Source organism: Camelus ferus, chromosome 21 (assembly GCF_009834535.1).
Source record: "Camelus ferus isolate YT-003-E chromosome 21, BCGSAC_Cfer_1.0, whole genome shotgun sequence".
NCBI lineage: Eukaryota > Metazoa > Chordata > Mammalia > Artiodactyla > Camelidae > Camelus > Camelus ferus.
In genome coordinates, this window is record NC_045716.1 from 28,474,723 (window position 1) to 28,491,090 (window position 16,368).

Sequence of the window (16,368 nt, forward strand, 5' to 3'; positions counted from 1 at the left end):
AATCCCTGGAGCACAGAAGACAGTGGGCTGCTGCCAGCCTCAGCTGGCATTTTGGATCCAGATTTCCAGATTCTGCACCTGAATGAAATTCTTTAAATAAATTCAAGAAGAAAGAAGAGAAGGAAAGAAAACCTTTTTCTTTGGCGCCGTGTTTGCGAGGTTACCTGGATGGGCTTTCATCTGACAGTGGTGCTCTCCTTCGGGAGCAGGAAAGAGGACTTGACTTCTGCTAGCTGGGTGCTTTCTCCCTTGCGAGCGCACCGGCGCCGTGAATTTGGGTCTTGCTTCGCTGTGATTCCAAGTGTAGTGATGTGAGGTTTCAACTCCAGAGCTGTTTCACCTTGACACTGGAGGTGGTGGGTGCAGAAGCTTCCCTTGCCGAGCTGCGGACGCCTGGAGGGTGGCTCAGCCGTTAAGTGCCGGCTGCGAGCATTTCAGGAGTGGCCTGTGTTGTTTTGCGTGCACTGAAGGGATTGGGTGTGGAGTAAAGTAAAACCCCCTTTTCTGCACTTCTTTGAGGCCAGGTGCAGTCATTTGAGGAATGTGCAATAGGCAGGACAGAACTGAGCCCTGCGATGCCCGCCGGACAGCCGGCGGGAGGGCCCGTGTACAGGCGGAGATCGGGAGAGGTGCCCCCTGCCCGGCGGGCCCGCGTGGAGCCCGGCTGTTTGGTGTCACACGGTGACGCAGAGCCAGCTGTTCGGGGTTTGTTTTAATTAACTGAACGTAGCTGATGAACTCAAAGAATGCTTGTGTTTCTTAGTTTTAAAAGCAATCGATTTTTATTCTCTTTATTTTTCAGTGTACATATGCTTTATTTTTATTGAGGTGTAATTGACATGTAAGCGATTTTTATTTTTAAAAGCTTAAAAACTTCTTTTAAAGCTTTAATATGTTTCTGCAATTTTAAAACAATTGTAATGACTCAGAGGCTTCTTGATAATACTCAAAATGAGAAACAGAAGTGATTCAGGTTCTTTTGCAGTTTTTCTTGCAGAGAGATGTGTCATGTAAGATGTATGGGGGGGGAACATCTTCATCTTTGTTTTTCTCTAAACCAGTTACGCGCCCACAGAGAATTGAGCTATTTGATCAAGAAATTATTTAAATTCCCCATAATAGGCTGATTGCTGATCCTCAGTTTTATTTCCCAGAGGATCTTTTTTTTAAAAAAAGGTTGATGGATGTTTGTGGAAAGGCTGGTCTGGTTTTTTGAGCCCTCCTGGCTCCTGGGTCGAGAGGCCTCCTCCGGGGCGTCTCTTCTCTGGCAGCGCCGAACCACGGTCTTGGCCGGGTACCCAGTGTTCAGTCCCCAGTCAGAAGTGCAGTGTTTCATGGGCTTCAGACGATGACAAACTCAAGATCGGGCTGTTTGAATTGTGAAGAGGTAGTTTGGTCTTAGCTGTGACGAACTGGTTTCCGACTTTCCTTACCAAATTCTGAGTTTTGGTGTTTGCATTTAGTTTTGTGTACACACGGTTTCCTTTCCTGACTGGTCTGTATGGGCTGGCACAGCTCTCCACTTCTGGTGACCTAGTGATGACACCCTGTGCATGTCAGGGCTGCTGACCAGAGAAGACATGCCGTTCGCGTGCATACACACAGCTTCGGGGACGGTACTTCTGATGGCTCAGAGACGCCGTCTGATAACCGAGGCGGATGTCGTCAGCTTTAATAGACCGTGCCCCTTCTGGTTTCAGGCCCGCTCGATCCTCAGGACTGGGATTGCGCTGGGTCTGAAGGTGACCTCGGAGAGGACGGCTGTGCTCACAGCACCGAGCCTCTGCTCCACGGCGTGGCGCCCCTCTCAGTGTGCCTTGTGGTTCCCACTGTGAAGCTCGTACACGAGTTTTCCGAGGCTCGTCTCCAGGCGTGGCACTCTCGGCGCTGCCGTGAGTGGTGGTGTGCTCTGAGTGCCGGTTTACGGCTGCCCGGTGGGGCGTGCAGAGAGGCAGTGGGTTTTCTCTGCCGACCTTTGTGCTGCCTTGTTTCTAAACCCACTTGTTTTAGGCCTTTTCTCTAGGGAGTTTTAAAAGCTCTGCTTCCTGTCGGATTTCTGCACCTTTGCTTACTCTGCTGCTCCGGGCAGGGCCGCCGCTTCAGCGTCCGCTTCAGAAAACACCTCTGCCTTGTCTCTCACCTGAGTGGCAGCATCGAGCCTCCCGCCGCTAGGTGTGAGGTGAGCTGGGCAGTCTTCACGGCTGCTGTTTGTCAGGAGAGGAGGCTCCCCTCGCCTCCTTGCCTTGTGAGAGCGTCCGTGCTGAGCAGGCGCGGAGCTTGTACGTGCTGTGACGTGTGTCCTTGGGATGATGGTTTGGCCCTCCTGTTGGTGCTGTTGCTGCGGTGAGTCACCCTGACTGATCCCGGGCAGGAAGGCGGCCTTGCGTCTCTGCTGCCGCAGCCTGGCTTGGTCACGGGGGGGTCCCCTTTTGTGTGTCTCTGCGCTGGTTTTGCGTGCACCTGGTCCAGGGTTCCACATCTCTGTTCACGGGCCGTGTGCGTCTGTAGCTCTCTTTTTTGACACGTCTGCTTTGTTGTTGGGGTGACAGCCTCAGAGTGAGCTGGGGGGCCGCCCTCTCCGTCCGTCTGCGAGCGTCTCTGTGGGGCCAGTTCCACCTCTCCCCTCCGCGCCTGGTGGGGCCGCCGGCGAGGCCGGCTGGGCCTGGGCTTCCACCATGAACTCGGCCTCTGTCACGGATGCGGGGCTTTAGTAAATGGCGTTTTCAGGTCGGTGTTGTTGGATGTGCCCCCTCGGGAGAGTCCTTGTCATCGAGTCTGGGGTTTTTCAGCATCGTGTCCCCTCTCAGGTGTCAGTGAGTCCACAGGATGCTCTGGCCGAGTCTCCTCTGGCCTGGGCGTTTTCCCAGACCCCCTTTTCTAGGTCTTTCTGAGGAGCACGGCGTAGGTGCTTGCTGGGAGCCCCTGGCTGGGGTCAGCCCAGTGCGTCTCTCGTGGTGGGCGTGGGGGGCAGACCACGGGTGCAGCTGTCCTGGGGCTCGTGGACGTGCGGGCCAGGTGTGCTCGCGGGGCAGGGGAGCCCGCCGGCCGCAGTCCCTGGGGCTCCCGCCCCTTCGTCCCCACCTGTAGTCCAGGCCCCTACACGAGGTGGACTCGTGTCTGTGTTGGGCTTTGGGTTGAGCCCAGTGCTGTGTGTAGCTCACTGGCCGGGTCTGGTGATGGGGGCACTCCCCGGGGCCCCCCGGCCTGTGCCCCCTGGCCTGTGCCCCCCGGCCTGTCCCCTGCAGGGTTCGGTTTGGTTGGAGCACTTACGGCCTTTCTGGTCTGCACGGTCCTCGAGGTGCCACCTCTGCCTTCGCTGGGAGCGGCTGTCAGAGCGGAGGTGCGGCGCTGGGGTCTTGCGGCCCTGGGGTCCCTCTGTGCTGCAGCTGTGCGTCCGCCCCTTGTCCTGGGTCGCGTTCCGTCGCTCCTGGGAGGAGGGGGAGGAGGAACACTCTGCTCCTCTCTGGCTTCACCCTCAGAATCCGTCCTGTACCCCACTGGCTTCGGCAGGGGGTTGGGTGGGGGTGATGGGGTCAGAGGGTGCGCCTTCCACACCCTGTCCGCTCCATGCAGCTAGTGTTTGAGGTCTGTCGCAGTGGGGCACCCCATTTTTCTGGTGCATTGGTTTTTGGGGGCAGTTGGGAGCTGATCTTACACTGTATTTTGCTTGTCTCGCTGGTTACTGGAAAGAAATTCTGATGCTAATTTAGTCTCATCCCTATGAGTGCTGTTTTGGATCCTGGTTTTTGTGACCTTTGGCTCTTTAACCTGCAAGCATTAGAAATAAACCCTTTAAAACAAGCGTTAGCAACTTTTCAGATGCTGGGCGTGTTGGTCGGGGCGCCTGAGCTGCTGCAGCGGAGGGGCCCCAAGGCCATAGTTTGCCTCTCGCTCGCGTTTGTGGTGTCCTGTGGCCTTTCTGGCCCCCACACGCTCTCCCCGTGTGGCCGTGAGGCCCTGAGCCTCCCGTCCGTGCTCTGCTACTCCCTGAGGCCCCCAGTGTCTGTGAACTCCGGCTACCTTTCCACGGAGGGGGACGGGGAAATACAGCCTGGCTGTGTGGTGGCTCCCAGAACAGGACCACCTATGGAAGGGGGCAGGGGGTCACGGTGGACCCCAGTCTGTCTCCTCTCAGGTGTGAGGACAGGTCACATGGTTTTATTGTTTCCCTGAGGATTGCTACCCCATATCCTGCGTACTTTTTTTTTCTCTTGTTGAAACCCCAAGACTGGTAAACAATTCTGTTTTTTAAAGCACATTACACTGAACACCGTTTCTTGTTTTATCATGACCCACGTTCTTGTGTGTCATGCGGGAGAGTAACTGTGAAAGCTGGTGGGAGGACATGTACCTTGGGAGCAAGTATCGGTGGCATTTTCTCATAAAAAGAAAACAGAATGACTTGAGATTCTTGCTAGCTTGTTTTTGTCAATAGAGGTTCTCATAAAAATTAGAAAATCAATATAGCATCAGATTTCCCAAACCAAACCAGGTGAGTAATCATTTTGAACTGCAGGCCGGTCTCAGGATACAATGTAGTGGGGCCCCCTGCAGGTGGACGGGAGGCAGCAGCTTTTTCGGGTGTTTCCCAGTGTTCTGCTGGGGCTCATGCCCCAGCACGGGAAGCACCGTTGGGCGACACTGTGTGAACAGACGTCACACCTGACGTGACTGCCTCACATGGGTGCTGGCAGAAATAATAAACAGTCCGTGACCAGGATAGAAAGAGAGTTTTATTTGAGCCAAACTGAGGACGACAGCCCGGGAGACACCTCTCAGGTCACTCCGAGGAGCTGCTTTGCAGAAGCTGGGTTTTCTGCATAGATTTATGTCTTGTCAGAACAAAGAACACCCAGCAAGTCAGGGATGCATCCCCTCAAGATTTCAGAAAAAGCAGAGAACGTTCACTGAGAGTCAGGGCGGCCCTGGCGCCGTGAAGGGCACCTCCTCGTGGGAGGAGCCCCGGCACTGGCGTCCTGGGAAGGGGTGTCGCGTCTTCATTTCCAACACGACCTCCTTTGCTCCTGGTCAGGGCGCCCTTTTCTTCAGTAATTAGAGCAGGTGCACAGTGCATGTTGGATCGGCCACAAACGGGCTGTTCTTATTGACACGGGGTGGTGGTGAACGCACGGGTCTCAGCGTATGAGCATCTTTTTGATCCCAGGAGTGGGGGGAGGACGTGCCATTGCCCAGTTCTGGGGGGCAGTTCAGTCCCCAGTCAGCACTGGAGGCAGGCTCTGGCGCTGGTTGGGGTTCAGACTGACCCCCTCACCGAGCTGCGCGGTGGGTTTGGAAATAGACCTGCAGAGATGCCGACTAGATTCCGCAAAGTGCGGAGTCATCGGAGGAAGGGAGGGAGGACAGGAGGTGCTGAAGCGGTTGGCCTCCAAGAGCAGAGTGAGAGGCGTAACCCCGAGGAGACCTCACGCCTGAGCAGAGAGGAATTTTAAACGGATCACAGATTTCAGCGTACGATGTAAAACTATAAAACTTTCAGATGAAAACAGAGGGGAGAACCTTTGGGACCTGGAGCCAGGCAGAGACTTCCCAGACTTCCCAGCCGAAGCACCGTCCCCGCATGCATGCATGCTTGTACACGCGCACACACATGCACGCACACACGCAGGTAAATTGGACGGATCAGGATTGAAAACTGATGCCTGTGAAAGACCTGCCAGGAGGGAAAGACAAGAAGCAGACGAGACGGTGTCAGCAAGCCGCGCCTCTGCGGAGGACAGGGAGGTCGTCTCAAGTAAGGAACCCTTGAACCTCAACGGTGGAAAACCAGATGGTCCAGTTAGAAAGTCAGAAAAAGCAGAGTGTTTGACCAGAGTGAGAATCCATGTGGAAGGCTGTCCAGCATTGCTGGCCTTCAGGACTAAAACCGTGATGAGATGGCACCCCGGCCCGTCAGAGGCTAAATGACAGTGACATCACAGATGCCACCTGGGCCGTGGCTGGTGGGCACGCCTGATGGGGCCGAGGCTCTGGAAATAGGTGGGAAGGATCTCATGAAGTCATAGTGTCCTCACCGCGTGGCCCTGCAAGCTCGTTCTGGGGCGTTTATCCCAGAGAAGTGGACGCTCATGTTCACACAAAACCTCCACGTGAGTGTCCATGGCAGCTTTGTTTACAAGAACCACACCCTGCAAACACCCGAGGCCCCTCCGGGGGTGAAAGGTTCAGCAGACTGGGGCGGCGCCCCGAAACAAATGCTCGGGCCACAGAAACAGCAAACCCGCGGCGCCGCCCCAGGGGTCTCCACAGGGGGCGTCTCCAAGGTCACGTGCTGCGTGCCTCCACCCCTGTGACGGCCTCCAGGTGTCAGAGTGGTGGGGGGACAGGTTAGTGGCTGCGGGGACGCGCAGGGTGGGTGTCCACAGGGGCCCAAGGCCGCTCCTCGGCGGCGGTGGGGCAGTGGCTCAGGTGCACACGCGCGGGGAACCCACACGCGCACACTTGTGGGAGCGTGCAGAGACTGCTGGCACAGGTGCACGCAGGAGGGGAGAGCGCACAGAAGCGCATGTGTGCGCTCACAGGGACGAGACCTGGACGAGGCTGGGCTCTCGGTGGCCGCGTTGTCCCCGGGTCACTTTCTTGCTCTTGCTATTGTGCTGCAGTTTACACGGGATTCCCCGTCGGGGACACAGGACTCTGTACATTCCCATGGGTCTGTAATTACTGCAAGATGTGTCTGTCAGGGTTCCGCCAGAGAAGCAGAACCAGTAAGGGATAGGTGTGTTTGTGAGAGACAGACAGACAGACAGACAGACAGACATGGGGAGAGAGCCAGTAAGAGCCAGAAGGAGCTCACTGCAGGGAACCAGCTTACAGTTGTGGGGGCGGCCACGCACGTTTGAAGTCTGTGGGGCAGGTGGGACTCCACGGCCAGAGCTGAGTGGTGTCCCCGAGACCAGGGACAGCCTTACCCACCTGAGCACGCCAGGCCCACCCAGGGTGATCTCTTTTTTGATTAATTTCTCAGCAGCCGGTTAGGACTTTAATCACATCTGCACAGTCCCTTCAGGGCAGCACCGGAGTCGTGTCTGATTGAGTGACGGGGCCGTGGCTCAGCCTGGGCCACTCGACGTTGTGACAGTTGTTGCAAATTGACCCTTGGAGAGCCACGTGCTGCTTCTTAATGTTACGTGGGTGTTCTGTAATTTTTGAAAAATGAAATACTGTTTTGTACTCGTTGAGCTTGATGTAAATTGCGTTAGTGGAGAGGGTATAACTTCCCACAAGTTACAGTGTTGATTTTGGAAACAGACCAATTCGTTGCTCTCGCAGACGTTTCCGCTGTCACCTCAGGACCATCAGTCATTGAACAGCCCACGGGCAGGCCACTGGTGGTCAGCGCGCACAGGGCTCCTTGTGCTTCCCGGACATTCATCCCCGTTTCATTTCCTTCACAGACCTTTATCCTGGCAGCCGGGCAGTTACACTCCTTTGCAGCACAAGTAGGGACAGACACTGAAGCTGGAACCTTGTTTCCTGTAACCGTGAGGCCGCCTGGAGGGCTCGGTGAACTTGCCTGGGTTGAGTTCTCATTACAGCTGTTGGTTCACAGTTGAACAAAACCACTGAAGTTACTGCTAGTTTTTACCTAGTTCTTAATAACGCAGCATTGTGAACGTTCCCTGGAGGTGGGGGGGGCTGCGGTTTTAGTTAATTCCTGGATCTGTGGAAGATGAGGGTCAGTCTGTCGCTTGAAATGACACAAGGTTCAACATGGGTTCTGTCTCTGTCTTTAGTTTTGATGGTTTTGAGTTCTGAAGCTCTTTGTCTGCATAGATATGTGGGCGAGGAAGGAGCTCTCAGTGCTTCACGGTGTGTGCCGAAACCCTGAGTGGTCTATCGCCAGAAGTTACTCTGGCGATCTGTGAGCTGAGGACGTGAGTGGGCCGTCTGTCTGCTGTGCGAAGCGGGCTGGAGGGAGCGGTCGCCGGCCGAGCCGTGGCGCCCTCACCCCAGGCCGGCCTGGGTTTGGCCCGAGGCCCGTGTCCGCGCAACACTGCTCCTCCGTGTGGTCCGAGTGAGGGAAACGGGCTTTGGGGGTGGGGGGCAGACACGCTGACTGGGGCTGCTCTCAGGGCGAGCGTCTTTGGGGAGCAGTGCCTCTGGGAGCTGAGTTGCCGAGAGCACTGCACGGTCAGGACCCCAGGGAGCCTGGGGCGCTCCCAGGCCTACCCGCGCTCCAGCATGACCGTCCTGACCCGGGTCTCAGGCTGTTGCTTCCTTGATCGTCAGGGAAAGGATCTTTAGGAAAAAAGGGTGGATTTAGTCAAACAGCTTTGCCCGCTGGCGGCTTGAGTATGTTTTAATCCGTTCCCTGCGGACCTGTCAGGCCCGTGTGTGCTGATGTCTGTGGTGGCCCCACTGACGGGTGTGTGGGGCCTGGGAGACACTGGCGCCCACGGGACACTTGTTCGGCCACCTGTTTCGATATGTGGAAAGCTGGAGCCGTTGTGTGCAGCCTGGCTGTGGGCTCGGTACCAAGTCAGAGGTCGCCTGGGGGGCCTGTGCTGGCTCACGTGTGGGTGGGGCGGCAGGACAGCATCCCTGAGGGCGGGGCACCTTGGGGTGGCCCACGCGCGGCTGATCATGCTTTTGTTTTAGGAGACACCTCGGGTCCTGCGATTCACTTGAGCATGAAACAGTGCGGTTGGAGCCTCCGATTTGTGGGGGGGCATTCACAGCCATGTGGCTGTGAGGGGGGCTTGCTTCTCCCGTGTGCTCTGGGGGACGGGAGGTCAGCCGCCGAGTTGTTTTTGGAGAGTGAAGTCGAGGAGTGACATCCTTCGCAGGTGACACTGCTCTGCACCACAGCCTCCACCGTGGGGCCCCCTCTCCAGGCCCCTGTGGCTGGGAGGCAACCAGGGGAAGTGTCCACGACCGTGTGCCCGTCTGCGTGTGCAAATGTGCGTCTTCACTTAGAGGAGCCCGTCCGGGCGCAGTGCTGTAGCGTCGTGTCCTGCAAAGCTGAGTCCCCTCCCTTTGGCTGTGGTCCCGCCGCAGTCCCTCCTTAGTCCCGCCCGCCCCTTCCTGTGTGCAGCACTGGCATCCTGGACCGGTACCGACGAGTACCTTGGTCACGAAGACCTAGATTTCAAATCGGAATTCGCTGGGATGGAGTCAGTGAAAGCATCAAGCTGCTTTTCATGCAAACGTGCTGTTTCAGAAACCTTACTAACTGCACGGTAGCAGCTTGTGGCGTCTCCACCTCTCCTCTGTAACGGTGTGAATGTTCCTGACTCAGCTTTGCCGAGAGCACCAGCCACGTGGCAGGGCACCGTCTCCATGTGGGAAGCCCCTTCTCCGGGTCGTGACGCCCGTGTCCTGCTGGGGCCACTCCCCCGGACCAGGGCGCCAGGGCTGACTGTCGATTACTCTGATGTGCTGGGACAATGAATGCTGCTGTGTTAAGGTCTTCTTTTCTCTGTGATTCTTTTGTTCCCTAGCGTCGTCCCCCAGACCACAGTAATTCTCAACAGTGACCGGCAGAGCGCCATTGTAGCCAAGACGGAAGACCCCCTGGGCAGCAGGGCGCCGGAGCCCCTGGAAAATATCCTTAGCAAGTCAGTAGCACGCCACCACCCCCCACCGCCACTGCCGCCGCCGGGGCCCCTCAGGGGCGGGGCGGCGGCCCAGGCACCCCTGTCGTTGGCCCGCGGTTCCCCGTGGTCGGGGGGCTGCGCTGGATGGGGCAGGGCCCAGGGGTCCCTGCTCGCACGTGCTGTGGGGAGGCGCTGTGTTCTCACCACGGTCCGTGGACCTCGTCCTCTCACCCCCGTCCCATCTGTCTGTCTGTCTGTCTGTCCGGAGCACGTCAGGTCAGCGGACGCCCTCCCTGGTTGGCGCAGTGACGGAGGCGTTCTGAGGTGGTGCTTTTTTCTCACTCCCTTTTCTTTGGAGATGTTTGGGACGTGACCTCGGTCAGAAATGGGCGTGCTGGGAGCACACGGTCGCCCCTCATGTGACGGCGGGCCCGCTGCTCGAGGTTCCTGGGGGAGGAAAGGTGGCAGAGGGGCTGGTCCGCGGGGGGCCGGGTCCCCCAGGTGTGGCCCGGCCTCAGCGCTCTGACCGCGGGGACGGGGGCACCGCTGCTTCCCCTCCCTCGGTGTGCAGCCGCCTCTTGCAGAGAAGTCGAGGGGTTCATCGGGAAGGCAGGGGGTGCGTCTCCACACCATTCTTTTTTGGGGCACTTCGGGGAGCTGGCTGGTGGTCTGTTTTTCTGCAGTCTCTCACTGCTCTGTGTCAGGTCCCTCGTGGTGGTGAGATAGCCCCAGGAGATTCTCGACTGGCTTTTTAAACCCACTTCAGTGGTTTTTGTCAGTGGGACTCGGGGGCGATACCTACACTTTCACGGGCTGAGTCATTCCTGGGCCGTCTCCCGGACGGCGGGGAGGGGGGCGCTGTCGGAGCCCCTGGGCACGCTTTCTGCAGACGCGGCCCGGAACACCGCTCTGACTCACACGGGAGCGCTTTGTAGGGTCACCTCTGTGATCGGAAGGCAGCATTCGAGACTTGAGTCACAGCGAGTTGTCATTTCACTTCTTCTGTGGTAGACACAGTTTTCCTAAATGCCTCAAATTTCACAGTTTCTTTGAACGCTAGGCTGCCTCCTGCTGTCCAAGGCCATTAGTCTGGCAGAGGGAGCCGTGAGGGAGGACGCGTGGCCCAGGCGTGGGCAGCGGGGCTCTGAGAGACACGGGAGCGCAGGGGCAGGGCGCGCTGGTCCCCGCCTGTGGTTGCCCCGCACTCACGACACTGGTGTTTCTGTTTCCCGCTCAGCGCGGTTCCTGGCCGTCGGCAGAACACCATCGTGGTCAAGGTGCCGGGTCAGGAGGATGGCCATGAGGACGGGGAGAGCGGGTCCGAGGCCAGCGACTCCGTGTCCAACTGCGGACAGTCTGGAAGCCAGAGCATCGGCAACAACGTCACCCTCATCACCCTGAACTCGGAAGGTGCGCCCGCCTGCCGCCCGGCTCCCCCCTCCCTCTGCGTGAGCGATAACAGGCGTGCGGTTGGCCCCGCATGACACGGGCGTCCGCGGTGCGGGCCCGCCACTCGTGGCTTTGTGCGGTGGACACCTGGAGCTCTGTGACCCGCACACAGGGCGTGAGTGCGGGGCTGCGGCTGGGGAGGGAAGGCTGAAAGTTAGAGGCGGGTTTTCTACGCGCGGAGGGTGAGTGCCCAACACCCACGTCGTTCAGGGCCAACTGCAATTTTCTTTTCTGCTTTTTAGAAAAGTCACACATGTTTATTGTTTTTAAAAGGTGCTAAGGTATAAAAATGAAGAAAGTGGAAATATTGCGGAAGATAGTGTGTCTAAAGATCTCTGTGAATCTTTTGGGCTTTTTCTGTGTGTAACGTACACACGTTACACTTAAGACTTTATAACTTGCTTTTCCCCACTGCACAGTCGAAGTCCCCCCGCTGCTCAGAGCTACAGAGTCGTTCCACGCGGTGCCGCCGTCACTTACTGAGCCGCGTCCTGGAGGCTAGTGTCCAATGATGGGTGCTTGTAGGTCTCCAGCCCGCGGGCGGCTCGCTGCTCGGACCCAGGCCCCGGCCCGTGTGAGGAGGGCGGGCCTGCACATCCAGGTGGAGCCCCCGCGGGCCGCGCCGCCCCCGCCGGCCGCGGTGCAGAGGGGACGTCCTCCCTCCTGCCGGGTCTGGGGTCCACTGTTGTTGGGCCTGGGTCCAAGTGGGTGTGCCCTTCAGCACAGCTGCGTTGGGCTTCCGAGGGCCGGTGACTGTGCGAGGGAGGCGAGGACAGACGAGGTAGCGGCACATTGCCGAGTCTACAGCTTGTGATTCGTCAGCTGGGAGGAACTGGGGAGGTGTTTCTGCTTCTGTGTCTGAGTCGTTGATTTTCCCCAAAAACACGATAGAGATTTTTCTGTGGAACAAAGATTTCCCTTTGAGGAAGACTGGGTACCGTGTCTGAGACGCTGAAAACTGTCTTCCCCAGAGTGTCGTCCAGTCCTGGCGGAAGCTGCTGGGACTGAGCTGGCAGAGCAGGGCGCACAGGAAAAGCGAATCGGGCAACTTTTAAAAAAGGATTGAGATCTAATTTACTTACCATGAAATTGACCGTTTTAAAGCGTTCACGCTGGTGGGCTCCAGGACAGACGCCAAGTGGGCAGCCCCACCCCCGAGAGCTCCGGGCGGTCATTCCCAGCGCCCTGCGCCCGGCCTGGCCGCCGCTGCCCTGCGTTCCCACCCGCCCCCGCTATGGCCGGGCGACGTCCGTCACGTGGCTGGGGCGCATTTTGCTCATCTGCTCCCCCGTCGACGGACGCTTGGTTGCTTCCGCTTTGGGGCTGTTAGCCAAGTGCTGCTGCGAATGTTCGGGTGGAGGTCTCCCTGGGCTGACGCGCTCATTCCCTTGGGCTGGTGCCTGGGGTGGAGTGGCTGGGTCGGGGCGGCGAGGCTTTGGACGCACTGAATTTGAGGAGAAGAGGGAAGCTCCTGACTTCACCCAGGTGGGTGGTGAATGAAAGGCACACTTGCTTCAGTTGCAGAGGAAGCGAACTGTCTTTACTCCTTTTCCAGGTGGATTTTGGGTAAATATTCATGTAGGTGTGACTGCCTACTTCAGGCCTAATTTATTTGGTTTAAACTGCATCCAGCTATGAAACATAACATTGGATAATTTGGGCAGATTCTGGGGTTATCATGAAAAGAAAAAAATTTCACCTTTTAAGTTTATGTTTCTTAATGTGACATGAGTAATGTAAACTGTATTTCTGTGGGGGACACTGCAGAGTGACCCTCATGTGAATGTATGAAAAGTCCAGTTTCGAGCTTGTGAGTATTGATATCTGTAGGGAAAAACACGGATTTTTGTGTGTCTGCGTTTGCTGACACCGTTTTTGGGAGCATCGCCCCCGCAGTTCTGACGTCATGAGCACGTTGGGCGGAGGACCTCAGCTGGCATGGAGGTTTGTAAGGTGGCGCAGAGACAGGGGTATCTCTGAGCAACTGCCGTGCGTGTGAATGTGGGGGAAGAGCTTATCTGTGGACCCTGTTGTGTGGAGCTGAGGCGGCTGCAGCTGGGAGACTTAGGAGCGCGCTGAGAATCGGATCAGCTGTTTCATGCTGCGTCCTCCCTGGACCAGACAGCCTGCTCCGCCAGGGAGTCGCCGAGGACGCGTGGCCGCTGCAGGTCCTGCGCGTGGCCGCGGGTGCAGCCCCCACCCCCCCGAGAAGCACCCAGGGCTGCACTGGATGGGTATTCTCAGCCCCTACAAGTGCCTCCCTGCCTGACCCCGGAGAACCGCGGGTTGTCAGAACGCTCACTTCCTAGGGGTTCCCGCTGCTGTGCGCGGGCTCTGTGGCAGACGTGGGGGCACCCACTGCCCTGCAGAGGTGCTGGGTGGTGGCGCCCCCGTGTTCTAGTCAGGCTCCGGCTGTCACGGCACGAACTCAGAGCAGTGCTGGCTGGTGGCCATGGCTTTCTCTCCCTGGGCGGTTTGGTCTGAGTTCCCCGCCTTTGGTAAGTCCGGCGAGTGCCAGTGTGTGCAGGGCGATTGCTCAGAGATGAAGCTGGCTGAGGCAGGGAAACAGTAGCCATAGTGGACCCAAAATAGCGTCTGTTGCTTAGTGAAGGGATTTGGTTAGCTTCTTAATAAAGGGCTTAAATTCCTGCTGCTATGCATTTGGTAATTCTTACAAAACTTGACAAGTCCTCCATATCAGACGTTTGGTGCTTACTTCCGATGAGAAGGATTGTGTTTGGATTCTAGTTGGAACATTGTCAGGCGTCAGCCTGGCGAGGGCTGCACAGTCCCCGTCAGTGACGTGCTTCGCGTGCACGTGTCTGGGGTGTGCTCGGCGAGGGATGTGCAGGCAAGTCTGGGAGAAGCAGTGGTTTGGCAGAGGCGGTTGGGCACAGCAGGGAAGCTTGGGCGCGGTCTCCGGGATGCTGGTGCTGCTGTGGGCTACAAAGGGAGGTCACCCCAAATTGCTGGCTTCTCAGAACAGCAGCTGTGCATGCGCAGAGAGGGAAATTTAGCCAAAAACATCTCTTGAGAATTTATTCACGTAACTTATTTTTCATAAAACTTCTCTTTACATAAATTGTGTGTTCGGTAACATTAAAATGCATTTTATTGGCGATCATCAATTGGCTGCTAATGAGAGTAGGGTCGAGAAAGAGGCCTAGCGTGAGCATGTCCACGGGTCTCTGTGTGTGACCACGCGGTGACCACGCGGCGAATAGTCATTTATCCCCTATCAGAGAAGAAGGGCCGCCCTCACCGGGTTTCGGAACGGCAGCGTGTGACCCCGAGGGACACCGGCTATGCCCAGGGTCCCGCTCCTCATGTCAGAGGACTGAGGGGTCCTCACACACTTGCTGTCGTCACGGTTGAGCTCATGGTGACAGGCCCCTCTCAGTAGCACAACAACAGATCCTTCACGGGTCTCGCCTAGCGCTCTCACCGTCTGCCGGCTGGAGGAGATCCTGATGAGCAGCCGTAGGCAGGTCACGCCCTGGCTCCGGCAGCACCCTGAGCACTGGGGTGCGTGCGGTCGTGCAGCCCCAGAGGGCCCCGACGCCGACCTCAGCCTTCCCATCCCTGCCTGGAACCGTTCCTCCCAATTTACACAGCGTGTTGCTTGTGAAATTCGTAAACAGTTTGGGCAGCCATGACAAAAGCCAGATGAAAACCCAGCCCGACACCAGCCCAGGAGCACGAGGCGTCCCCTGAAGGCTCCTGAAGGCTCCCTGGAGGTGGCGGTAGCTCGAGGAGCGGCCCGATGCGTCACACGCCTCATCTCGTGCGTTGACGCGGGCCCCGCGCATCGGGCAGCCCCGAAGACTGTGAGCTTCGAAGGGTCATCTTTCCACTTGTTCACCTTCCACAAAACAAATATTTGTGTTCTCAACTGTTTTCATGGTGAGGAAGTTCAGGTTACTGCTGCAGGTTTTCATTGAATAGGTATTTCAGAAGCGCCAGTTAATTTAATTCAAGATTTAAGTGATTGAAACAGAAAGCCAGTTTATTTCTCTTACAATCCAACTGGTAGTTTTAAAATAAAGCTGCTAGAATCTTTCTATTGTTTCAGATGCCAAAAATGGACCAAACTTTTTTTAGTAAAATAAATATATCCTTTCTGAATTGTCAAAAGGCAGATTTCTCAAATATTTATGTGGGCAGGTGCTCCGTCTTGTGTTGCTTTTAGAAGATGTGACTCCTTGTCAGTGGTGAGAAGCTGGGGTTTCAGGCAGGACTCTGGCGTCGGTTCAGGGCAGGGGTGTGCTGAGACGGTGACCCTGCAGCCCGGGCCCCTGCCCCCTGGGGCACCCCTGTTCTCCTGTCAGAGGTTTTCCCCCTTGTGTTGGTCAGATTGCCGCTGCGTTTCTGGTCCCCCAGCTCGGCCTTCTTACCTGAGAGATTGACAGCACTGAAGGGAAGTTAGGTGGTAAGTAGGTTAAGCCTTCCAAAATTTTGAGGTGTTTGAAATAAAGTTTCTGGGTAATTCCCTGTGTTACCAGAGATACTTAAGCCATTATTCCTGGGGTGATAGGAGGGCAAATAAAGCTAATTTAGGCTGATTGACTTTGAGGGTAGCGGGGGTACTAGAGGAGTCTTGAGTGACACCCTTCATCCTCCAGAAGGTTCTGGTAATGTTTCTGGAGGCCCATCTGCCAGCTCTAGGGCCCGCTTTTGTCCATGGTCACATGTCACCGTGTCAGCAGGGAGCCCGGCCTTCCCATGCCAGCAAGGCTGGGTGAGGAAACAGCCCTTGGGGGCCCGTGGGAGCCGCGCCAGCCCCGGGCCCTCCTGGTTCCCGTTTCCCTCGCTTACATTGGCCAGAACCTCCTCGCTGAGCCACGGCTGCCCTTTCCCTGTTCTCGTCCGCAGCACTGCTCACAGACGCCCACCTGTGAGCAGCGAGGAGTTTCTGATTAACCAGTCGTAATGATGATTACTTTTTACACCAAAAAATGAAGCTTCCCTTTCATTTGTAAATTTTTTCATTCATTTAACGTGGTGTGTGGTGTCTTGCCTTCACAGGAACTAAGTTTAATAGGTGAAGTCACCTTTTCATTCCTTCCTCTTGAATCAGTTTGAAAGTGTCTGCCTTTAGGCATCTGTCTCCTGCCTCCGTGTCAGGGGGACTTTGGGGCGTGGGCTTGGTGCCCCTGGGACCGGGAAGCTCTCCAGGGCTGGCGCTCGGCAGGAGGACAGCCCTCCCTCTGCAGCAGGGCCAAGTCCGGGGTCTGGACAGGCCGGGGGCTCCTCGCACAGGGCCGCTTGCTGGGGGGCTTGCGGTACTAGTGCCCCCGACTGTGTTCTGGGGCAGGGTGGGCCCTGATGGCGGTGCGCAGCCCGGCTTTGGTGGAAGGAGATT

At 57.0% G+C, this 16,368-nt stretch overlaps 1 protein-coding gene across 6 annotated transcripts in view; it reads left to right on the forward strand.

The window, feature by feature from the left end:
• Nucleotides 1-16,368, forward strand: part of BANP (BTG3 associated nuclear protein) — a 75,181-nt gene that overhangs the window by 30,041 nt on the left and 28,772 nt on the right. For 4 of the 6 annotated variants that reach the window (XM_032464526.1, XM_032464528.1, XM_032464529.1 and 1 more), the window contains exons 5-6: nucleotides 9,462-9,578; nucleotides 10,795-10,967. In XM_032464526.1, the coding sequence (XP_032320417.1) occupies nucleotides 9,462-9,578; nucleotides 10,795-10,967 (290 nt within the window). The remainder of the gene's footprint in view (nucleotides 1-9,461; nucleotides 9,579-10,794; nucleotides 10,968-16,368) is intronic. The other 2 variants (XM_032464530.1, XM_032464531.1) reach the window with 1 other exon arrangement.